Consider the following 21892-nt stretch of genomic DNA (forward strand, 5'->3'; position numbering starts at 1 on the left):
TTATTGCATGACACGTTTCCACAGGGAGAAAACATCACTTTTCAAACGTTTGAGATCCACTTCACCCACGAGCACGCAGACAAACAAAGCAGCAACCACCTTTCATCAGAATAACAATAATAACAAGAAGTAATGAACTCTGTATGCGTTGTAAATGTCAACCACTCTTACTGTACTTACTGTACTTGTCTCTCACCTCATTTTTCATGCTGACTCGGCACTTTGCACTCTGCTCTTACAACCGTGACCACGGACTTTCTAATGCACGCCTGATCATTCTTGTACCTGTCATGTGACATGAACAATGATGCAAAAACTTGTGTTCACAAATGCTGGCTTTCCAAAACATCATTTTTGTGACACAACTCTTTGTTACTTTTAGCATAGGAACTTGACACATTTTAGGTTACAAACTCGACCCAAATCGACCCAACTGGACTCAACTGGAACGCACTGAAAGTAACTGAACTCAACTGGACCCAACTGGAACCAACTGGACCGAACTGGACTCAACTGGAACCTATTAGACCCAACTGGAACCCACTTGACACAACTAGACTCAACTGGAACCCCCTTGACCCAACTGGAACCCACTTGACCAAACTTGAACCCACTTGACCCAACTAGACTCAACTGGATCTAACTAGACCCAACTGGAATCAACTTGAACCAACTGGACCCAACTAGACTCAACTGGATCTAACTAGACCCAACTGGAACCAACTTGAACCCACTTGACCCAACTGGACCCGACTCGACTCAACTGGATTCAACTGGACCCAAGTGGAACCAACTGGACCCAAATGGAACCATCCCCATCCATCCATCCATCCATTTTCTACCGCTTATTCCCTTCGGGGTCGCGGGGGGCGCTGGAGCCTATCTCAGATACAATCGGGCAGAAGGCGGGGTACACCCTGGACAAGTCGCCACCTCATCGCAGCCAAATGGAACCAACTGGACCCAATTGGAACCCAGTTGACTCAACTGAACCCAAATGGAACCCACTTGAATCAAACTAAACCCAAATGGACCCTACTGGAATCAACTGGAACCAACTAAACTCAACTGGAACCAACTGGACCCAACTAGACCCAACTTGAACCCACTTGACCCAACTAGATTCAACTGGATCTAACTAAACCCAACTAGAACCAACTTGAACCAACTGGACCTAACTGGACTCAACTGGACCCAACTAGACTCAACTGGAACCCACTGGATACAACTGCACCCAAATGGACCCAATTGGAACCCATTTGAATCAACTGGACTCAAACATACCCAACTGGACCCAACTGGACTCAACTGGACCCAAATGGACCCAACTAGACCCAACTGAACTCAACTGGACCTCTTGGTAGAAAGACAGGTCCACACATAAACAAGAAATAGTTTTTTGTGTCCAGGACCAAACTGCGGCCATGGTGGAACTTTAAAAACCCTTACATCTCGCAACAAACTTGTTATAATTGTTGGGCCTGTTGAGGGTAGTGGTTCGATTCCCGAGGGTAGCGGTCCAATTCCTGAGGGTGGCGGTTCATTTTCCGAGGGTAGCGGTTCGTTTCCCAAGGGTAGCGGTCCGATTCCCGAGGGTAGCGGTCCGATTCCCGAGGCTAGCGGTCCGATTCCGAGCCAGGGTTTCGTCAGGAAATGCTAGCCAAAATTGACAAAACAATTTTAAATGTTGTTTAAGAAGGTGGCCGCAGTTGTACCCTGGAACTGGAACAGATGGTTTAGGTTTTGTTTATGTGTGGGCAGACTGTACATCCTACTGTACTGTACAACCGGTGTTGTGTACATATGAGTAGCAGCTCAGGTAAGTGACAAGAAATGACAGGGGGTTGCAGGTAAGTGACAGGAAGTGACAGGAGTTTGTAGGTGAGCAGTTGAGGCCCGCAGTCCAAAAAGGAAGACATAAAGACAGGACTGGAGTTCAGGCATCCAACATGACTTGTAGAGTTTCTGATTGCACGTCACGACCAAAGGCAAAATGAAAAGATTGACACAACATCGTTTAATTCCTCCCCACGTCGGGCGCAGCGGGCGAAGGTGGAAAAAGGGGACGGCGCCGTCAGTCCTGGATGTTGTACCTGAAGGCTTCTATGAGGCCCTCGATGGAGTGGATCAAACCCGACACGGCACAGATGCCGCCGATGACAAAGATGGCGACGTCGAAGAAGACGTGGTGCCACAGCAGGTTCCTCCACTGCAGCTTGAGGTGGAAGAGGCTGGGCAGGAGGAAGCAGAGGCCGGCGCCCGTCAGGCTGCCCGTCAGGCCCATGAGCAGGGCGAAGTGCGGCACGAAGACGGCCATGAGCAGCGTGAACACCACCAGGGCCACGCGCAGGCCGAGACCCCAGGACTTGAGCTGGCCGCCTGGCCCGTAGCAGTCGGGGAACAAGGCGCGCCCGCCGTCCTGGAACAGTGACTTCTCCAGGACCTCCACAGCGGCGAAGAAAGGCAGCGGGTAGGAGAGCAGCGCCTTGGCCACCAGGAAGATGTTGACCACGGCGCGGATGGCGGAGGGCAGGTTATCCGTGATTACCTCTTTGGTGGTGTCGGCCCACGTCAGGTAGGCCACCAGGGCGAAGAGGCCCTTGAGGACGCAGGCGGCGATGTGAGTCCACTCCATCATGCAGTGGAACTCGGCGGGCCGCTGCATGTTGCCCTCCAGTGACGGCAGGAAGATCTGCGACGTGTAGCTGAAGACGATGATGCCGATGGAGATGGGGAACTTCTTCACGTCGATGTAGAACTTCACCTTCTCCCAGGCCCACTCGCGGGCACGCGACAGGCAGTAGGCGATGACCAGCACGTTGATGATCACATGTGCCACCGTGCACAGCAGGCTGAACTTGGACACGGCCTTCAGGTTCTTCAGGAAGGCGCAGGGCAGGAGCGCCGCCGTGGCCACCACCGACCAGGCCTTCTGCGAGACGGGCAGGCCAGGGAAGCTGTTGTACATCAGGTTGCCGCTCACCACCACGTACAGGATGCACGTCATCACCAGCTCGATGATCTGCGCCACGTTGACCACGTGGCCGCCCAGCGCCGGGAAGCGCGGGGCGCAGCAGGCGTTGGCCACGTCCACGTAGGAGTCGCGCACGCGCACCAGCACGCCGTCCTCGTTCTCCTCGTACAGGCAGGCGATGAGGATTTTGCCCGTGTAGCAGCACACCACCGCTGCGAAGATGATGAGGAACAGGCCCAGGTAGCCGCCGTGCAAGATGGCGTACGGCAGACCCAGGACGAACATGCCCTGTGGGGAGAGGAAGTGATGAGTGTTAAACACTATTAGAACAAACTTGAGAATAAATGAGCCTACTATCAGGGATTTTTAAGTGTAAACATGTACAATTAGCTAAAGAGCTAGCATAAAACTAATATAAGAAATGTTAGCCTACTTCTAAGATGGCGCCACGTAGCAAAATCCAAAAATGTTTAGGTTTAAACATACAGTGCTGATTCTAATCTCAGTCGCTTCACATTCGGCTGTGAACTGCTCCAGTGAGAGCTGAAGACCTTGGCCAGATGAAACCATCAGGACCACATCATCTGCAAAAAGCAGAGACCTAAACCTGCAGCCACCAAACTAGATCCCCTCAACGCCCTGACTGCACCTAGAAATTCTGTCCATAAAAGTTAAGAACAGAATCGGTGACAAAGGGCAGCCCAGCCTTTGTCCAACCCTCACTGAAAACTTGTCCGACCTACTGCCGGCAATGCGGACCAAGCTCTGACACCGATCATACAGGGAGCGGACTGCCACAATCAGACAGTCCGATACCCCATACTCTCTGAGCACTACCCACAGAACTTCCAGAGGGACACGGTCAAATGCCTTCTCCAAGTCCACAAAACACACGTAGACTGGTTGGGAAAACTCCCATGCACCCTCAAGGACCCTGCCAAGAGCATAGAGCTGGTCCACAGTTCCACAACCAGGACGAAAACCACACTGCTCCTCCTGAATCCAATGTCTGACTATCCGGCACAGTCTCCTCTCCAGTACACCTGAATAGACCTTACCGGGAAGGCTGAGGATTGTGATCCCACGATAGTTGGAACAGACCCTCCGGTTACCCTTCTTAAAGGCCTACTGAAACCCACTACTACGACCACGCAGTCTGATAGTTTATATATCAATGATGAAATCTTAACATTGCAACACATGCCAATACGGCCGGGTTAACTTATAAAGTGACATTTAAAACTTCCCGGGAAATATCCGGCTGAAACGTCGCGGTATGATGACGTATGCGCGTGACGAAGTCAGAGTAACGGAAGTTATGGTACCCCGTAGAATCCTATACAAAAAGCTCTGTTTTCATTTCATAATTCCACAGTATTCTGGACATCTTTTGCAATTTGTTTAATAAACAATGAAGGCTGCAAAGAAGACAGTTGTAGGTGGGATCGGTGTATTAGCAGCGGACTACAGCAACACAACCAGGAGGACTTTGTTGGAGCGCTAGCCGCGCTAGCCGCGCTAGCCGCCGACCTCACCTTGACTTCCTACGTCTCCAGGCCGCCAAACGCATCGGGTGAAGTCCTTCGTCCTTCTGCCGATCGCTGGAACGCAGGTGAGCACGGGTGTTGATGAGTAGATGAGGGCTGGCTGGCGTAGGTGGAGAGCTAATGTTTTTAGCATAGCTCTGTGAGGTCCCGTTGCTAAGTTGCTAAGTTAGCTTCAATGGCGTCGTTAGCACAGCATTGTTAACCTTCGCCAGCCTGGAAAGCATTAACTGTGTATTTACATGTCCACGGTTTAATAGTATTGTTGATTTTCTATCTATCCTTCCAGTCAGGGGTTTATTTTTTTGTTTCTATATGCAGTTAAAGCACGATGCTATCACGTTAGCTCGTAGCTAAAGCATTTCGCCGATGTATTGTCGTGGAGATAAAAGGCACTGAATGTCCATTTCGCGTTCTCGACTCTCATTTTCAAGAGGATATAGTATCCGAGGTGGTTTAAAATACAAATCCGTGATCCACAATAAAAAAAAGGAGAGTGTGGAATCCAATGAGCCAGCTTGTACTTAAGTTACGGTCAGAGCGAAAAAAGATACGTCCATCACTGCCTCTCAAGTCCTTCACTGTAACGTTCCTCATCTACGAATCTTTCATCCTCGCTCAAATTAATGGGGTAATCATCACTTTCTCGGTCCGAATCTCTCTCGCTCCATTGTAAACAATGGGGAATTGTGAGGAATCCTAGCTCCTGTGACGTCACGCTACTTCCGGTACAGGCAAGGCTTTTTTTTTTATCAGCGAGCAAAAGTTGCGAACTTTATCGTCGATTTTCTCTACTAAATCCTTTCAGAAAAAATATGGCAGTATCACGAAATGATGAAGTATGACACATAGAATGGATCTGCTATTCCCGTTGAAATAAAAAAAAATCATTTCAGTAGGCCTTTAAAGAGAGGAACCACCACTCCAGTCAACAAATCCAGAGGTACTGACCCCGATGTCTGCAGAGTCTTGTCAACCACGACAACCCCACAGCATCCAGAGTGTTAAGGAACTTTGAGTGGATTTCAACCAACCCAGGGGCCCTACCACAGAGGAGCTTCTTAACTAACACGGCAACCTTCCATTCATCCATCTTCCTCTGCTTATCCGAGGTCAGGTCGCGGGGGCAGCAGCCTAAGCAGGGAAGCCCAGACTTCCCTCTCCCCAGCCACTTCGTCCAGCACCTCGGCAACCTCAGCTCGAGAAATAGGAGAGCCCACTACAGAGTCCTCAGGCACTTCTTCCTTATAGGAAGACGTGTTGAAGTCAGCAGCACGCCATTCCCATCATACACGGTGTTGACAGTGCAAAGCTTCCCCCTCCTAAGGCGGGGGATGGTAGTCTAGAATCACGTTGAAACCAACCGGAAGTCTTTCTCAATGGCTTCTCCGAACTCCTCCCATGTTCGAGTTTTAGCCTCTGCAACCGTCAAAGCCGCACACCGCTTGACCTGTCGGTACCTGTCCACTGCCTCCGGAGTCCCATGAACTAAAAGGACCCGATAGGACTCTTTCTTCAGCTTGACGGCATCCCTCAGCATACCAGCGGGTTCTGGAATTACCGCCACGGCCCCAACCACCTTGCGGCCACAGCCCTAATTGGCTGCCTCGACAATAGAGGCACGGAACATGGTCCACTGGGAGTCAATGTCCGTAACATGTTTGAAGTTCTTTCAGAGGTGGGAATTGCAACTCCCGCTGATAGGAGACTGTGATAGATTTTCCCAGCAGACCCTTATGTGTTTGGGCCTGCCAGGTCATCCACCCCTTCCATCGGAGCCAACTCACCACCATGTGGTGATCAGTTGAAAGCTCCGCCCCTCTCTACATCCGAGTGTCCAAAACATGAGGCCACAAATCTGAAGACACAACTACAAAGTCGATCATGGAACTGCGGCCTAGGGTGTCCTGGTGCCAAGTGCACATATGGACACCCTTGTTTGAACATGGTGTTTGTTATGGACAATCTGTGACCAGCACAAAAGTCCAGTAACAAAACACCATTCTGGTTCAGATCCGGGCGGCCGTTCCTCCCAATCACGCCTCTCCAGGTCTCACTGACGTTGCCAACGTGAGCGTTAAAGTCCTCTAGTAGAACGAGGGAATCACCTGAGGTAGCACTCTCCAGTTGTTACGGCACTCGCGCTGTCTGCCTCTTCCTCCGCTGCGGCAGCACCTAGAGACTCCGCTGCGAGCCAAGCAGGACACGCCCCTGCGCTCGTTGCGCAGACCGCGCCGACACAGTCGGAGACAATCTTCTATCGACACACCTGGGACTAATGAGAGGCAGCAGGATAAGGAGACTCGCCGCTGACTTCTAGTCGCCAGAACGTCGCCCTGTTTTCAGTAAGCTCTCACGTCTCTGGCTCCCCTCCTGTGCTTTCTCTTTTGCTCATTTTTGTCCTTCTCATGCCTGGCCCTGATCTTGTCTTTGTCATCTCCTGTTCCCACAGCCTCCGTGTCCCTGTCATTGCCTTTGCGCTTCCACTGTGAAGTTTCCCCTGGACTCTGATTGCCTTTCCTGATTTTTGACCCCCACGCTCGGATTTGGACCCCTGACGCCTCTCTCCTGCCAAACGGACCTTGCTCGGATCACAAACCCCTTTTGGATCTTCCCCCTCTGGACTTGGATGCTGACACCACCAACACGCACCTTCAACAAACCCTTGGTAAATTCACATTGTGTAAATTTCCACACATAGTATTACACACACACACACATAGTAGCATACACACCCCACGTATACATTAAAAGCTCAAATAAAACCTGTTGAGCTATACCTCCTGTTGTTGTGCCGTCTCCTTCCCCCTTGTCGACTCATAACACCAGTACTCCCTCTAGGGACTCCAACAATGGTGGGTTCTCTGAATTGCTGTTCGGTGCAAAAGCCCGAACAACAGTCAGGACCCGCCCCGCCACCCGAAGTCGGAGGGAAACTACCATCTCGTTTTCTGGGTTGAACTCCAACGTACAGGTTTTGAGCCGGGGGGCAACAAGAATTGCCACCCCAGCCCATCGTCTCTCACTGCTAGCAGCGCCAGAGTGGAAGAGAGTCCAGCCCCTCTCGAGAAGACGGTTTCCAGAGCCCATGCTGTGTGTCGAAGTGAGACCGACTAGATCCAGCCAGAACGCCTACACCTCGCACACCAGCTCAGGCTCCTCTACCCCATCCCCCCTCCCTCCCACACCCCCCCCCCCCCCAGTGAGGTGACATTTTACGGCCCAAGAGCTAGCTTATGTAGCTGAGGATTGGACCGCCAAGGGCCCTGCCTTCGACTCCCGCCCAGTTCACAGGGCACCCGACTTCTATGCCTCCTCCTATGGGTGGTGAGTCCATTGGAGGGGGGACCACGTTGTCTCTTTGGGCTGTGCCCTGTTGGACCCCATGGGTGCAAGCCCGGCCATCAGGCGCTCACCATGGAGCCCCACCTCCAGGCCTGGCTCCAGATGGGGTCCCGGTGACCAGTCCGGGCAAGGGAAACCTCGGTCCTTGATTATGTCTCTTCCTAGTAGTTTTCGAGCTGCTCTTTGTCTGATCCCTCACCGAGGACCTGTTTGCACAGAGGCCCCTGGACAACATAGCTCCTAAGATCATTGGGACGCGCTAACTCCTCTACCACCATAAGGTGGAAGCTCAAGGAGGAGAGTTTTATTTTAAACATTCAAAATTAGCTAAAAAGCTAGCATAACTCGTTAGCATGCTACCATTAGCCTTCTAATATAAGAGACAAGATGGCACCAAGTATCCAAATCTATCATTTTTATTTACAAAATGAGCCAAAAACTAGAAAAATATTAGCATGCTAATGTTTAAGAAATGTTAGCATAATTCCAAGATGGCGCCAAGCATCATAAAATGTTAGCATGCTAACGGTAACATGCTAATATAGGAGTATCCACATTCACCAAAGAATGTACAGGGATGGCGTGGCGAAGTTGGTAGAGTGGCTGTGCCAGCAATCGGAGTGTTGCTGGTTACTGGGGTTCAATTCCCACCTTCTACCTTCCTAGTCACGTCCGTTGTGTCCTTGGGCAAGACACTTCACCCTTTGCCTCTGATGGCTGCTGGTTAGCGCCTTGCATGGCAGCTCCCGCCATCAGTGTGTGAATGTGTGTGTGAATGGGTAAATGTGGAAATACTGTCAAAGCGCTTTGAGTACCTTGAAGGTAGAAAAGCGCTATACAAGTATAACCCATTTATTTATTTATTATTTACAACAATTCTTCTCAACTAAAGAGGAGAAATATAACCTTAGAGGAAAAATCATTTAAAACATTTATATGCACGTACAAAACTTAGAACCTTTAGCATATCAGTATGTGGAATTAAATTATGGAATGGATTAAGTAAAGAAGTTAAACAATGTACTGATATTATCCAGAGGTTGTTCAAAATAATAGTGCTTACAAAGTACAAAGAAGAATAATTATGAGAAATACTTTCAACCTTATTGAAAATAAGATATTCTTCATCTCAGTATGTTAATAATGACTGAATTAATTAATTACATATTACAAAACTGTTGAGTGTACTAATTCACAAATGTTATTTTATTATATAAAAAGGTCAGTAAGTGATTCTATATATTTGTAAACGCTCTGAAGTGGGAAAGGGGTAGGATTAAATAAGCTTTGCTTCTTCCTACTCCTTTTCGGACATGATGCAAAGTGAAATGATATGAAATTGTGTGAAGTATTATACTGTAAGTGTGTTCATGTTCAAAATAAACTAAAGAAAGAAAGAAAGAACGTATATTTACATAGTACAAAAGCAGTGAAGTTGTCACGTTGTGTAAATGGTAAATAAAAAGAGAATACAATTCAACTTATATTCAATTGAATAGACTGCAAAGACAAGATATTTAACGTTCAAACTGAGAAACTTATCTATTTTTTGCAAATAATCATGAACTTAGAATTGAATGGCAGCAACACATTGCAAAAAATAAATTTTTACCACTGTGTTACATGGCCTTTCCTTTTAACAACACTCAGTAAAGGTTTGGGAACTGAGGAGACACATTTTTGAAGTGGAATTATTTCCCATTCTTGCTTGATGTACAGCTTAAGTTGTTCAACAGTCTCCCTTCTGATATTTTAGCCTTCATATTGCACCACACATTTTCAATGTCTGGACTACAGGCAGGCCAGTCTAGTACCCGCACTCTTTTACTATGAAGCCACGCTGTTGTAACACCTGGCTTGGCATTGTCTTGCCGAAATAAGCAGGGGCGTCCATGATAACGTTGCTTGGATGGCAACATACTGTATGTTGCTCCAAAAGCTGTATGTACCTTTCAGCATTAATGGTGCCTTCACAGATGTTTAAGTTACCCATTCCTTGGGCACTAATACACCCCCATACCATCACAGATGCTGGCTTTTCAACTTTGCGCCTAGAACAATCCGGATAGTTCTTTTCCTCTTTGGTCCAGAGGACACGACGTCCACAGTTTCCAAAAACAATTTGAAATGTGGACTCGTCAGACCACAGAACACTTTTCCACTTTGCATCAGTCCATCTTAGATGAGCTCGGGCCCAGCGAAGCGTTTCTGGGTGTTGTTGATAAATGTCTTTGGCTTTGCATAGTAGAGTTTTAACTTGCACTTACAGATGTAGCGACCAACTGTAGTTACTGACAGTGGTTTTCTGAAGTGTTCCTGAGTCCATGTGGTGATATCCTTTACACACTGATGTGGCTTTTTTGATGCATTACCCCCTGAGGGATCCAAGGTGCGTAATATCATGGCTTACGTGCAGCGATTTCTCCAGATTCTCTGAACCTTTTGATGATATTACGGAGCGTAGATGGGGAAATCCCTAAATTCCTTGCAATAGCTGCTTGAGAAATGTTGTTCTTAAACAATTTGCTCAGGCATATGTTGACAAAGTGGTGACCCTCACCCCATCCTTGTTTGTGAATGACTGAGCATTTCATGGAAGCTGCTTTTATACCCAATCATGGCACCCACCTGTTCCCAATTAGCCTGTTCACCTGTGGGATGTTCCAAATAAGTCTTTGATGAGCATTCCTCAACTTTCTCACTCTTTTTTGCCACTTGTGCCAGCTTTTTTGAAACATGTTGCAGGCATCAAATTCAAAATGAGCTAATATTTGCAAAAAATAACAAAGTTTCTCAGTGTGAACATGAAATATCTTGTCTTTGCAGTTAATTCAATTGAGAATAAGTTGAAAAGGATTTGTTGTATTCTCTTTTTATTTACCATTTACACAACGTGACAACTTCACTGCTTGTGGGGTTTGTAGTTTAAACATACAAAATTAACACGTTTGCATGCTAACGTTAGCATGCTAATATAAGAGACATTAGCATACTTCCAAGATGGCGCCTGGTTTCAAAATGCATGATTTTTAGGTTTAAACATCCACAATTAGCATGAAGGCTAGCACAAAGCGTTAGCATGTTAGCAGTGCAGCGGGTGAGTGGTGCTTGCAGAGCAGCAGGCCCATAATAGCTTTAGGAAAATCTGCATATTAAAATCATGTTTGAAGTGATTTTTATTCACGAAATTTATTGAACATAACACAGATTCACATGAAAATATTTAAAACTATCTCAAATATCTTTTATTGCGGTGCCTTTCTGTTTGTGAAGAATAATGACCGCCCCTCCCCCACGCAGCCAACATGCGCGATAAGAGGATTTACATAATTAGTCTTATCACACTTTTACACGTTCATGCAGGTCACGTGATCAAAATGACACATTTATGTCAAATAGATCATTATTTGCATCTTTTTTATATCCATTTTTAAAAACACCAAATCGCTCTCATGCCAACTCATTCTTTTACTGAATATAACTATTGTCTATTTCAAATAAAGACAACACACACACACACACACGCACACTATATATATATATATATATATATATATATATATATATATATATATATATATATATATATATATATATATATATATATATATATATATATATATATATATATATATATATATATGGTGTACCCCGCCTTCCGCCCGAATGCAGCTGATTTAATTGTTATTTGTTTTTGTTTGTATATTGATATCATTCAATTGTAACTTTGTTTTTATGACTATAATTCAATTACATTTTGTTTACTTGTTGTTATGAATGCAACTAGTTTTTTTTTATCAACATAATTCAATTGCAATTTGTTTTCTTGTTTTTATAAATATAATTATATTGTAATTCGTTTTATTGTTTTTTAAATAAACATTATTTAATTGTATTTCGTTTTAATGTTTTTTTACAAATATAATTCAATTGTAATTCGTTGTATTGTTTTTATATAGACATAAATATATTGTAATTAGTTTTATTATGTTTATATATTTTAAAAATGGATCTAAAAAAGATGCAAATAATGATCTATTTGACATATATAAGGGACGGCGTGGCGAAGTTGGTAGAGTGGCTGTGCCAGCAATCGGAGTGTTGCTGGTTACTGGGGTTCAATTCCCACCTTCTACCTTCCTAGTCACGTCCGTTGTGTCCTTGGGCAAGACACTTCACCCTTTGCCTCTGATGGCTGCTGGTTAGCGCCTTGCATGGCAGCTCCCGCCATCAGTGTGTGAATGTGTGTGTGAATGGGTAAATGTGGAAATACTGTCAAAGCGCTTTGAGTACCTTGAAGGTAGAAAAGCGCTATACAAGTATAACCCATTTATTTATTTTATATAAAAATAATTCAATTGTAATTAGTTTTGTTCTTTTAAATAAACATTATTCAATTGCAATTTGTTTTATTATTTTTGTATAAACATAATTATACTTTAATTCGTTGTATTATTTTTTAAAATAAACATCATTCAATTGTATTTGGTTTTATTGTTTTTTATATCAACATAATTCAATTGTAATTCGTTGTATCGTTTTTATATCAACATAAATATATTGTAATTCGTTTTATTGTTTTTATATAAACATAATTATATTGTAATTCGTTTTATTATTTTTATGTAAACAATTATAATGTAATTCGTCGTATTGTTTTTTAAATAAACATAATTCAATCGTATTTTGTTGTATTCTTTATATACAAACATGATGTTGTATCGTGTTTTATTGTTTTATACAAAAAAAACAATTCTGTTAGTTTTCTGTCGGATCTCGCGTTAAAAATCGGCTTTGAATTCCCGGACAAGTGGCGTTAATTGTTCCAAGTGCGCATGCGTACGAGGGGGCCTTTAATTGCGTCCAAGGTGACTTTGGGCCTCGGTCGCCGTGCACGTGCGCGCGTACCTGGATGGCGTTGGTGACGTTCCAGCCGGCCTCCCACGACGTGATCTTGGGCTTGTCCTCGTCCACGGAGCCCGCGCTCTTGAGGGGCACGGTGCCGGTGGCGTCCCGCTGGTAACGGCTGTCGCCGGCCTCCGGGCCTCCTTCCCCGTCCAGCGGGCCGTAGTCGTCCCCGGCCTGCAGGACGTCCATCTGCATGCCCTGCCGGTAGTCGTAGTCCAGGTCGTCGCACTCGGCGAAGCCCAGGCCCTCCTCGTCCGTGGCGGCCTGGAAGCCCAGGCGGGCGAACACGCCGCTGACCTTGGCCTGGGACTTGTTGGACACCGAGTGGGCCGCATTGGTCAGCTTGTTGGTCAGCTTGTGGCGGATCAGGTGCGCCATTTTCCCGCAATCAGGGGCAGCGAGCTGCGGGACTTTGAACGATCCTTTCCCCTCCGATTATTGCTGGCGATGCACGGTTGTCGTGTCCGCGGCCAAAGGAATCCTCTCCGTGCCCTCGGCCATCGTCCGTCCACGGGAAAACTCACGTGTGGGAAGTCAATCCGAAAATGACCTCAGTGGCATCAGGAGGGGAGAAGAGGGAGGAAGAGAAGAAGAAGAAGAAGAAGAAGAAGAGGAGGAGGAGGAGGAGGGAGAGAGAGAGTGAGTGAGAGTGAGTGGGAGAGAGAGATGGAAAGAGAGAGAGGGAGAGAGAGAGAGATGGGGGGGGGGGAGGACGGACGGAGAGAGAGTGAGGGAGAGTGAGAGAGATGGGGATAAAGAGAGATGGAGAGAGAGAGAGAGAGAGAGAGAGAGGATAGAGAGATTCGGGGGGCAGTCACGACAAATGACGTGTAAAAAAACGACACAATTAGTGACGACACATTACTTCCGGTCTACATGGTTTACATATTCATATGAATATTTACATATCATTAACATGAACTTCTTTTTAGTGGCAAGGGAAATATTGGACTTGTTACATCATCTCTATGGCAAATATATATACATATTTATATTTATATTCATATATATTATATATTGTTATATATAAATATATATTCATATGTATTTTCATATGTATTTATATATTGTTATATGTAAATATATATTCATATATATATTGTTATATATAAATATATATTCATATTCATATGTATTTATATATTGTTATATATAAATATTTATTCCTATTTATATTCCTATTTATTTATATATTGTTATATATAATACATATTCATATTATTATTTATTCATATATATATATATATATATATATATATATATATATATATATATATAAATATTTATATTAATATTTATTCATGTATATATTATTTATTCATATTTATTGATATTCATATTCGTCTTTATATATATATATATATATATATATATATATATATAAATAAATATATATATATATATATATATATATATATATATATATATATATATATATATATATATATATATATATATATATATATATATATATATATATATATATATATATATATATATATAAATACAAGACAATATTAACCATAGTGTGATGATCTGTCACTTCATGTCTGGTTATGTTTCCTTAGTTTGTCTTTATTTCCTGTCAGTGCTCTTATTTTGGTTCCGCTTCCTGCATGTCTCACCTGTCACTGATTGGCATCCCTGACACACCTGATGGCAGTTGCCAATCAGGCTGTTATTTATGCCTGCCTCTCCCTCCAGTCAGAGCTCATGATTGATGATGTCTGGAACCTTCTATGACTGAGTACGTTAAACACTCTTCTCCTTTTTCCTGCATCTTGTCATGTGACTTCCTCTTTCAATGTTGTTATTATTATATTACACATGATAGCAATCATCATATAAACATGTCATAATCATCATTGTGTTATTATATTATACATGATAGTAATCATTATATAATAATCATCATCATTGTGTTATTATATTATGCATGATAGTAATCATCATGTAATAATCATCATCATTGTGTACACAATCTTTGTAATATTTGTATATTTTCCTGTGTTTGTTCGTTGGCTCACAGGAGTCACGTGACCCCTGTAAGGCAGCCATCGGGTCACGTGACTCGAGTGCAGCCTGACAGGGGTCATGTGACCCGATGGCTGCCTTACAGGGCGGCGGCCATTTTGGCGCCACTTCCCAAAAAGAACTGCTCCATTTTTTATTTCACACCGAGCCTTTTCTTGTCATATTTACTGCGCATGCGCTGCAGAGGATCAAAGATAGGTCAACACTCGCTGACGAGATGATGCGTCACTCGCACACAAATCTGTTTACCACCTCAAATATACTTGTGGACAAATATTTTAATAGTATATAGTTCTACACTAATGTCATATTTGTACACTACCTATCCAGATGTGCATGCATGTTGTGTACATTCCAGATGTGCATGCATGTTGTGTACATTCCAGATGTGCATGCATGTTGTGTATATTCCAGATGTGCATTCATTTAGTGTATATTCCAGATGTGCATGCATGTAGTGTACATTCCAGTCGGAATGCATGTAGTGTATATTCCAGATGTGCATGCATGTAGTGTACATTCCAGATGCACATGCATGTAGGGGATATTCCAGATGTGCATTCATGTAGTGTACATTCCAGATGTGCATGCATGTAGTGTACATTCCAAATGTGCATGCATGTAGTGTACATTCCAGATGTGCATGCATGTAGTGTACATTCCAGATGTGCATGCATGTAGTGTACATTCCAAATGTGCATGCATGTAGTGTACATTCCAGATGTGCATGCATGTAGTGTACATTCCAGATGTGCATGCATGTAGTGTACATTCTAGATGTGCATGTATGGCGTGTACATTCCAGATGTGCATGCATGTAGTGTACATTCTAGATGTGCATGTATGGCGTGTACATTCCAGATGTGTATGCATGGTGTGTACATTCTAGATGTGCATGCATGTAGTGTACATTCTAGATGTGTATGCATGGTGTTTACATTCCAGATGTGCATGCATGGTGTGTACATTCCAGATGTGCATGCATGGTGTGTACATTCCAGATATGCATGCATGTAGTGTACATTCCAGATGTGCATGCATGTACTCTACATTCCAGATGTGCATGCATGTAGTGTATATTCCAGATGTGTTTGCATGTAGTGTACATTCTCGAAGTGCATGCATGGCGTGTACATTCTCGATGTGCATGCATGGTGTGTACATTACAGATGTGCATGTGTGGTGTGTACATTCCAGATGTGCATGCATGGTGTGTACATTCTAGATGTGCATGCATGGTGTGTACATTCCATATTCGCATGTGTGGTGTGTACATTCCAGATTTACATGCATGGTGTGTACATTCCAGATATGCATGCATGTTGTGTACAGGCCGTGCATGCATGTAGTGTACATTCCAGGTGTGCATGCATGGTGTGTATAATCCAGATGTGCATGGAGGGTGTGTGCATTCCAGATGTTCATGCATGTTGTGTATAATCCAGATGTGCGTGGATGTTGTGTACATTCCAGATGTGCATGCACGCAGTGTATAATCCAGATGTGCATGCATGTTGTGTACATGCCACATGTGCATGGATGTTGTGTACATGCCAGATGTGCATGCATGCAGTGTATAATCCAGATGTGCATGGATGTTGTGTTTATGCCAGATGTGCATGTATGTTGTGTATAATCCAGATGTGCATGAATGTTGGTTATAATCCAGATGTGCATGGATGTTGTGTACATGCCAGATGTGAATGGATGTTGTGTACATTACAGATGTGCATACATGTAGTGTATAATCCAGATGTGCATGGATGTTGTGTACATGCCACATGTGCATGGATGTTGTGTACATGCCAGATGTGCATGCATACAGTGTATAATCCAGATGTGCATGGATGTTGTGTACATGCCAGATGTGCATGGATGTTGTGTATAATCCAGATGTGCAAGAATGTTGGTTATAATCCAGATGTGCATGGATGTTGTGTACATGCCAGAAGTGCATGCATGTTGTGTATAATCCAGATGTGCATGAATGTTGGTTATAATCCAGATGTGCACGAACGTTGTGTACATCCCAGAAGTGCATGCATGTTGTGTACATTTCAGATGTGCTGGGATCTTGTGTGTATTCCAGATGTGCATGAATGTTGTGTGTATTCCAGATGTTCATGAATGTTGTGTAAAATCCAGATGTGCATGGGTGTTATTTACAATCCACACGTGTATGAATGTTGTGTATAATCCAGATGTGCAGGGACGTTACGTGTACAATCCAGATGTGCAGGGATGTTGTGTGTACAATACAGACGTGCAGGGGTGTTTTGTGTACATTCCAGATGTGCATGGATGTTGTGTACAATCCAGACGTGCATGCATGTTGTGTACAATCCAGATGTGCATGGATGTTCTGTATAATTCAGATGTGCATGCATGCTGTGTACAATTCAGATGTGCAGGGATGTTGTGTGTACATTCCAGCTGTGCAGGGATGTTGTGTACAATCCAGATGTGCAACAAGGCGACTGGTTGCCGCCATGATGAGCAAGAAGGCCCGCAGCAATAAGCCAGCGTCCTCCCACATAAACCTTCCGCTGCGCTTGCATGCCAGATGTTTTGTGGGCTGAAACATGGCCATGAGAATAAATATCTTCACAATAGGAATATGCCGTTTCATTTTTCCTCAGAGGGAAATACCACCACTAGGAAGTCAACACCAGAGCAAGTTTGAATGTAACATTTATTTGATGAGGACTATTCAGCCTCAAACTGAGCACATTTTCATGCTCGACTTTGCATGCACGCAGCTGCTAACTTGGAGTGTGTCACCGCGTCTGACTGGGTGTGCGCGCGCGTGTGTGCTTGTGTGCGTGTGCTTGTGTGTGTGTGCGTCAATGCGTGTGTGAGCGCGCGCGGAGATAGCCAGAGTCCTTCAGGCGTCTGCCCCTCCCCCTCCATTTCTCCTTTTGCTCATCACCGTCACATCATGCACGCACTGGATCGGCTACAAATGTCACGCGCGCACACACACACACACACACACACACACACACACACACACACACACACACACACACACACACACACACACACACACACACACACACACACACACACACACACACACACACACACACACACACACACACACACACACACACACACACACACAAAGTGCGCGCCTATTGCATTTGCGACGTATACCTTATTTGAATATGATTGTTTAATTTGTATTTATTTCTACTTATTTGAAAAAGTGAAATCTTATATTCTATAAATATTTCTTCATTCGAGGAGTCTATTTATTCATCTCTAAATAACCGATCTACAAACTATGCTGGTATAATTATTTCATATTTTCGGCATGCAAATATGTTTTGTACAAATCATAAATCAATCAACATTTCTTTTTTTTTGCTGCCTCAAAAATAATGTTTGGAATTGTCTTTGTTTTCATTTGGTTACCATGGCGACCAATTTAGCTTCTATCGCTACAAAAAGGAGGGATTAAACTGTGTGTGTGTGTGTGTGTGTGTGTGTGTGTGTGTGTGTGTGTGTGTGTGTGTGTGTGTGATACGCAGGGGTTTATAGTTGCATCTTCTCACAATGCTGACTGGCAGCAATAATCTCTGATAGTTGCCATGGTTACAGTAATTGGACATGGCGTGTGTCAGTGTGTGTGTGTTTTATTTTTTTAAACTTCCATTATTCTTTACCATGGACGTTTTCCACACATTTGACTTGTTGAAACATTCCTTAAAGGAGTACACCCTCTGTGTAAAAGATTTAGAATAATAATAACTACATTTTTATTTTCAGCTCTTTCCTGTCCAACCACTGCAGCAAATGATATCGCTATCAATACTGTTATTTCTATTGGTATTTGTATTGAGCCATTTGTAATGTAATGTAATATATATATATATATATATATATATATATATATATATATATATATATATATATATATATATATATATATATATATATATATATATATATATATATATATATATATATATATATATATATATATATCATGAATGATAACAATAATTACCTCTATTATCAACAATACAATTTTTTCACATGCAACAATACATATATTTGTATGAGTGTGTATTTGTATGATTATTTGGTTGAGTGTGTACTTCTAGAGTGTGTATTTGTTTGAGTGTGTATTTGTAAGAATGTGTAGTTGTATGATTATTTATATGAGTGTGTATTGTATGATTATTTGGTTGATTGTGTACTTCTGGAGGGTGTATTTGTATAATTATTTGTAGGAGTGTGTATTTGTATATGTGTGTATTTGTAGGATTATTTGTATGAATGTGTATTGTATGAGTGTGTATTTGTATGATTATTTGTATGAATGTGTATTGTATGAGTGTGTATTTGTATGAGAGTGTATTTGTTTGATTATTTGTATGAATGTGTATTGTATAAGTGTGTATTTGTATGACAATGTATTTGTATGATTATTTGTATGAATGTGTATTGTATGAATGTGTATTGTATGAGTGTGTATTTGTATGAGAGTGTATTTGTATGACTTTGTATGAGTGTGTATTTGTATGAGCGTGTATTTGTATGAATATTTGTATGAATGCGTATTTGTATGAGTGTGTATTTGTATGATTATTTGTATGAATGTGTATTGTATGACTATTTGTATGAGCGTGTAGTTATATGAGTGTGTATTTGTATAAGTGTGTATTTGTAAGATTATTTGTTTGAATGTGTATCGTATGAGTGTGTATTTGTATGATTATTTGTATGAATGTGTATTGTATGAGTGTGTATTTGTATGATTATTTGTATGAATGTGTATTGTATGAATGTGTATCGTATGAGTGTGTATTTGTATGATTATTTGTATGAATGTGTATTGTATGAATGTGTATTGTATGAGCGTGTATTATATGAGTGTGTATTTGTATAAGTGTGTATTTGTAAGATTATTTGTTTGAATGTGTATCGTATGAGTGTGTATTTGTATGATTATTTGTATGAATGTGTATTGTATGAGTGTGTATTTGTATGATTATTTGTATGAATGTGTATTGTATGAATGTGTATCGTATGAGTGTGTATTTGTATGATTATTTGTATGAATGTGTATTGTATGAATGTGTATTGTATGAGCGTGTATTATATGAGTGTGTATTTGTATGAGCGTGTATTTGTATGAATATTTGTATGAATGCATATTTGTACGAGTGTGTATTTGTATGATTATTTGTATGAATGTGTATTGTATGACTATTTGCATGAGTGTGTAGTAATATGAGTGTGTATTTGTATGAGTGTGTAGTAATATGAGTGTGTATTTGTATGATTATTTGAATGAATGTGTATCGTATGAGTGTGTATTTGTATGATTATTTGTATGAATGTGTATTGTATGAATGTGTATTGTATGGGTGTGTAGTTGTATGATGATTTGTATGAGTGTGTAGTTATATGAGTGTGTATTTGCATGAATGTGTATTTGTATGATTACTTGTATGAATGTGTATTGTATGAGTGTGTATTTGTATGATTATTTGTATGAACGTGTATTGTATAAATGTGTATTGTATGAGTGTGTATTTGTATGACTATTTGTATGAGTGTGTATTGTTTGAGTGTGTATTTGTATGAGCATATATTTGTATGAATATTTGTATGAATGCGTATTTGTATGAGCGTGTATTTGTATGATTATTTGTATGAATGTGTATTGTATGACTATTTGTATGAGTGTGTAGTTATATGAATGTGTATTTGTATGAGTGTGTATTTGTATGACTATTTGTATTAGTGTGTATTGTATGAATGTGTATTGTATGAGTGTGTATTTTATGACAGTGTATTTGTATGACTATTTGTATGAGTGTGTATTGTATGAGAGCGTATTTGTATGACTATTTGTATGAATGTGTATTGTATGAATGTGTATTGTATGAGTGTGTATTGTATGAATGTGTATTGTATGAATGTGTATTGTATGACTATTTGTATGAGTGTGTAGTTATATAAGTGTGTATTTGTATGAGTGTGTATTTGTATGATTATTTGTATGAATGTGTATCGTATGAGTGTGTATTTGTATGATTATTTGTATGAATGTGTATTGTATGAATGTGTATTGTATGGGTGTGTATTGTGTGGGTGTGTAGTTGTATGATTATTTGTATGAATGTGTATTGTGTGGGTGTGTATTGTATGGGTGTGTAGTTGTATGATTATTTTTATGAGTGTGTATTGTATGAATGTGTATTGTATGAGTGTGTAGTTGTATGATTATTTGTATGAATGTGTATTGTATGAATGTGTTTTGTATGAGTGTGTATTGTATGAATGTGTATTGTATGAATGTGTATTGCATGAGTGTGTAGTTGTATGATTACTGGTATGAGGGTGTATTGTATGAATGTGTATTGTATGGGTGTGTAGTTGTATGATTATTGGTATGAGGGTGTATTGTATGAATGTGTATTGTATGGGTGTGTGGTTGTATAATTATTGGGATGAGGGTGTATTGTATGAATGTGTATTGTATGGGTGTGTGGTTGTATGATTATTGGTATGAGGGTGTATTGTATGAATGTGTATTGTATGGGTGTGTAGTTGTATGATTATTTGTATGAATGTGTATTATATGAACGTGTATTGTATGAATGTGTATTGTATGGGTGTGTATTGTATGAGAGCGTATTGTATGGGTGTGTATTGTATGAGTGTGTATTGTATGGGTGTGTATTTGTATGAGTGTGTATTTTATGAGTGTGTATTGTATGGGTGTGTATTTGTAGAAGTGTGTATTGTATGAATGTGTATTGTATGAATGTGTATTGTATGGGTGTGTATTTGTATGATTATTTGTATGAGTGTTGCGGCGATCTGTGGGGGGAGGTTCACCTGTGAGCGTGTGCTGATGACATCACCCTCACCTCTTCACAGTGGAGCGCACAGGTGAGCACAATCAGCCTAATTGGCACAGGTGAGCACAATCAGCCTAATTGGCATCTCACACCAGCACTCCATAAACGTTTGGCTGCTCAGAACTTTGTGCAGGAGGGCGGAAGGATCGAGAGCAGCTGCAGACTGCAGGCTGGGGAGGAGCCGAAGGCGGAAGTAAACAGTGAGA

General features: G+C 42.0%; 1 protein-coding gene across 1 annotated transcript; it reads right to left on the bottom strand.

The window, feature by feature from the left end:
* Positions 1–604: 604 nt before the first annotated feature.
* LOC133639067 (vesicular inhibitory amino acid transporter-like) lies at positions 605–13327 on the bottom strand. The gene is made up of 2 exons (XM_062032202.1): positions 12772–13327; positions 605–3262 (listed from the first exon to the last, which is right to left on the bottom strand). Exons 1-2 carry the CDS (start codon positions 13147–13149, stop codon positions 2075–2077), a joined length of 1566 nt encoding a protein of 521 aa, XP_061888186.1. The 5' UTR covers positions 13150–13327; the 3' UTR covers positions 605–2074.
* Between the last annotated feature and the right edge of the window lie 8565 nt (positions 13328–21892).

This window comes from Entelurus aequoreus, linkage group LG01 (assembly GCF_033978785.1).
Source record: "Entelurus aequoreus isolate RoL-2023_Sb linkage group LG01, RoL_Eaeq_v1.1, whole genome shotgun sequence".
Classification (NCBI taxonomy): Eukaryota; Metazoa; Chordata; class Actinopteri; order Syngnathiformes; family Syngnathidae; genus Entelurus; species Entelurus aequoreus.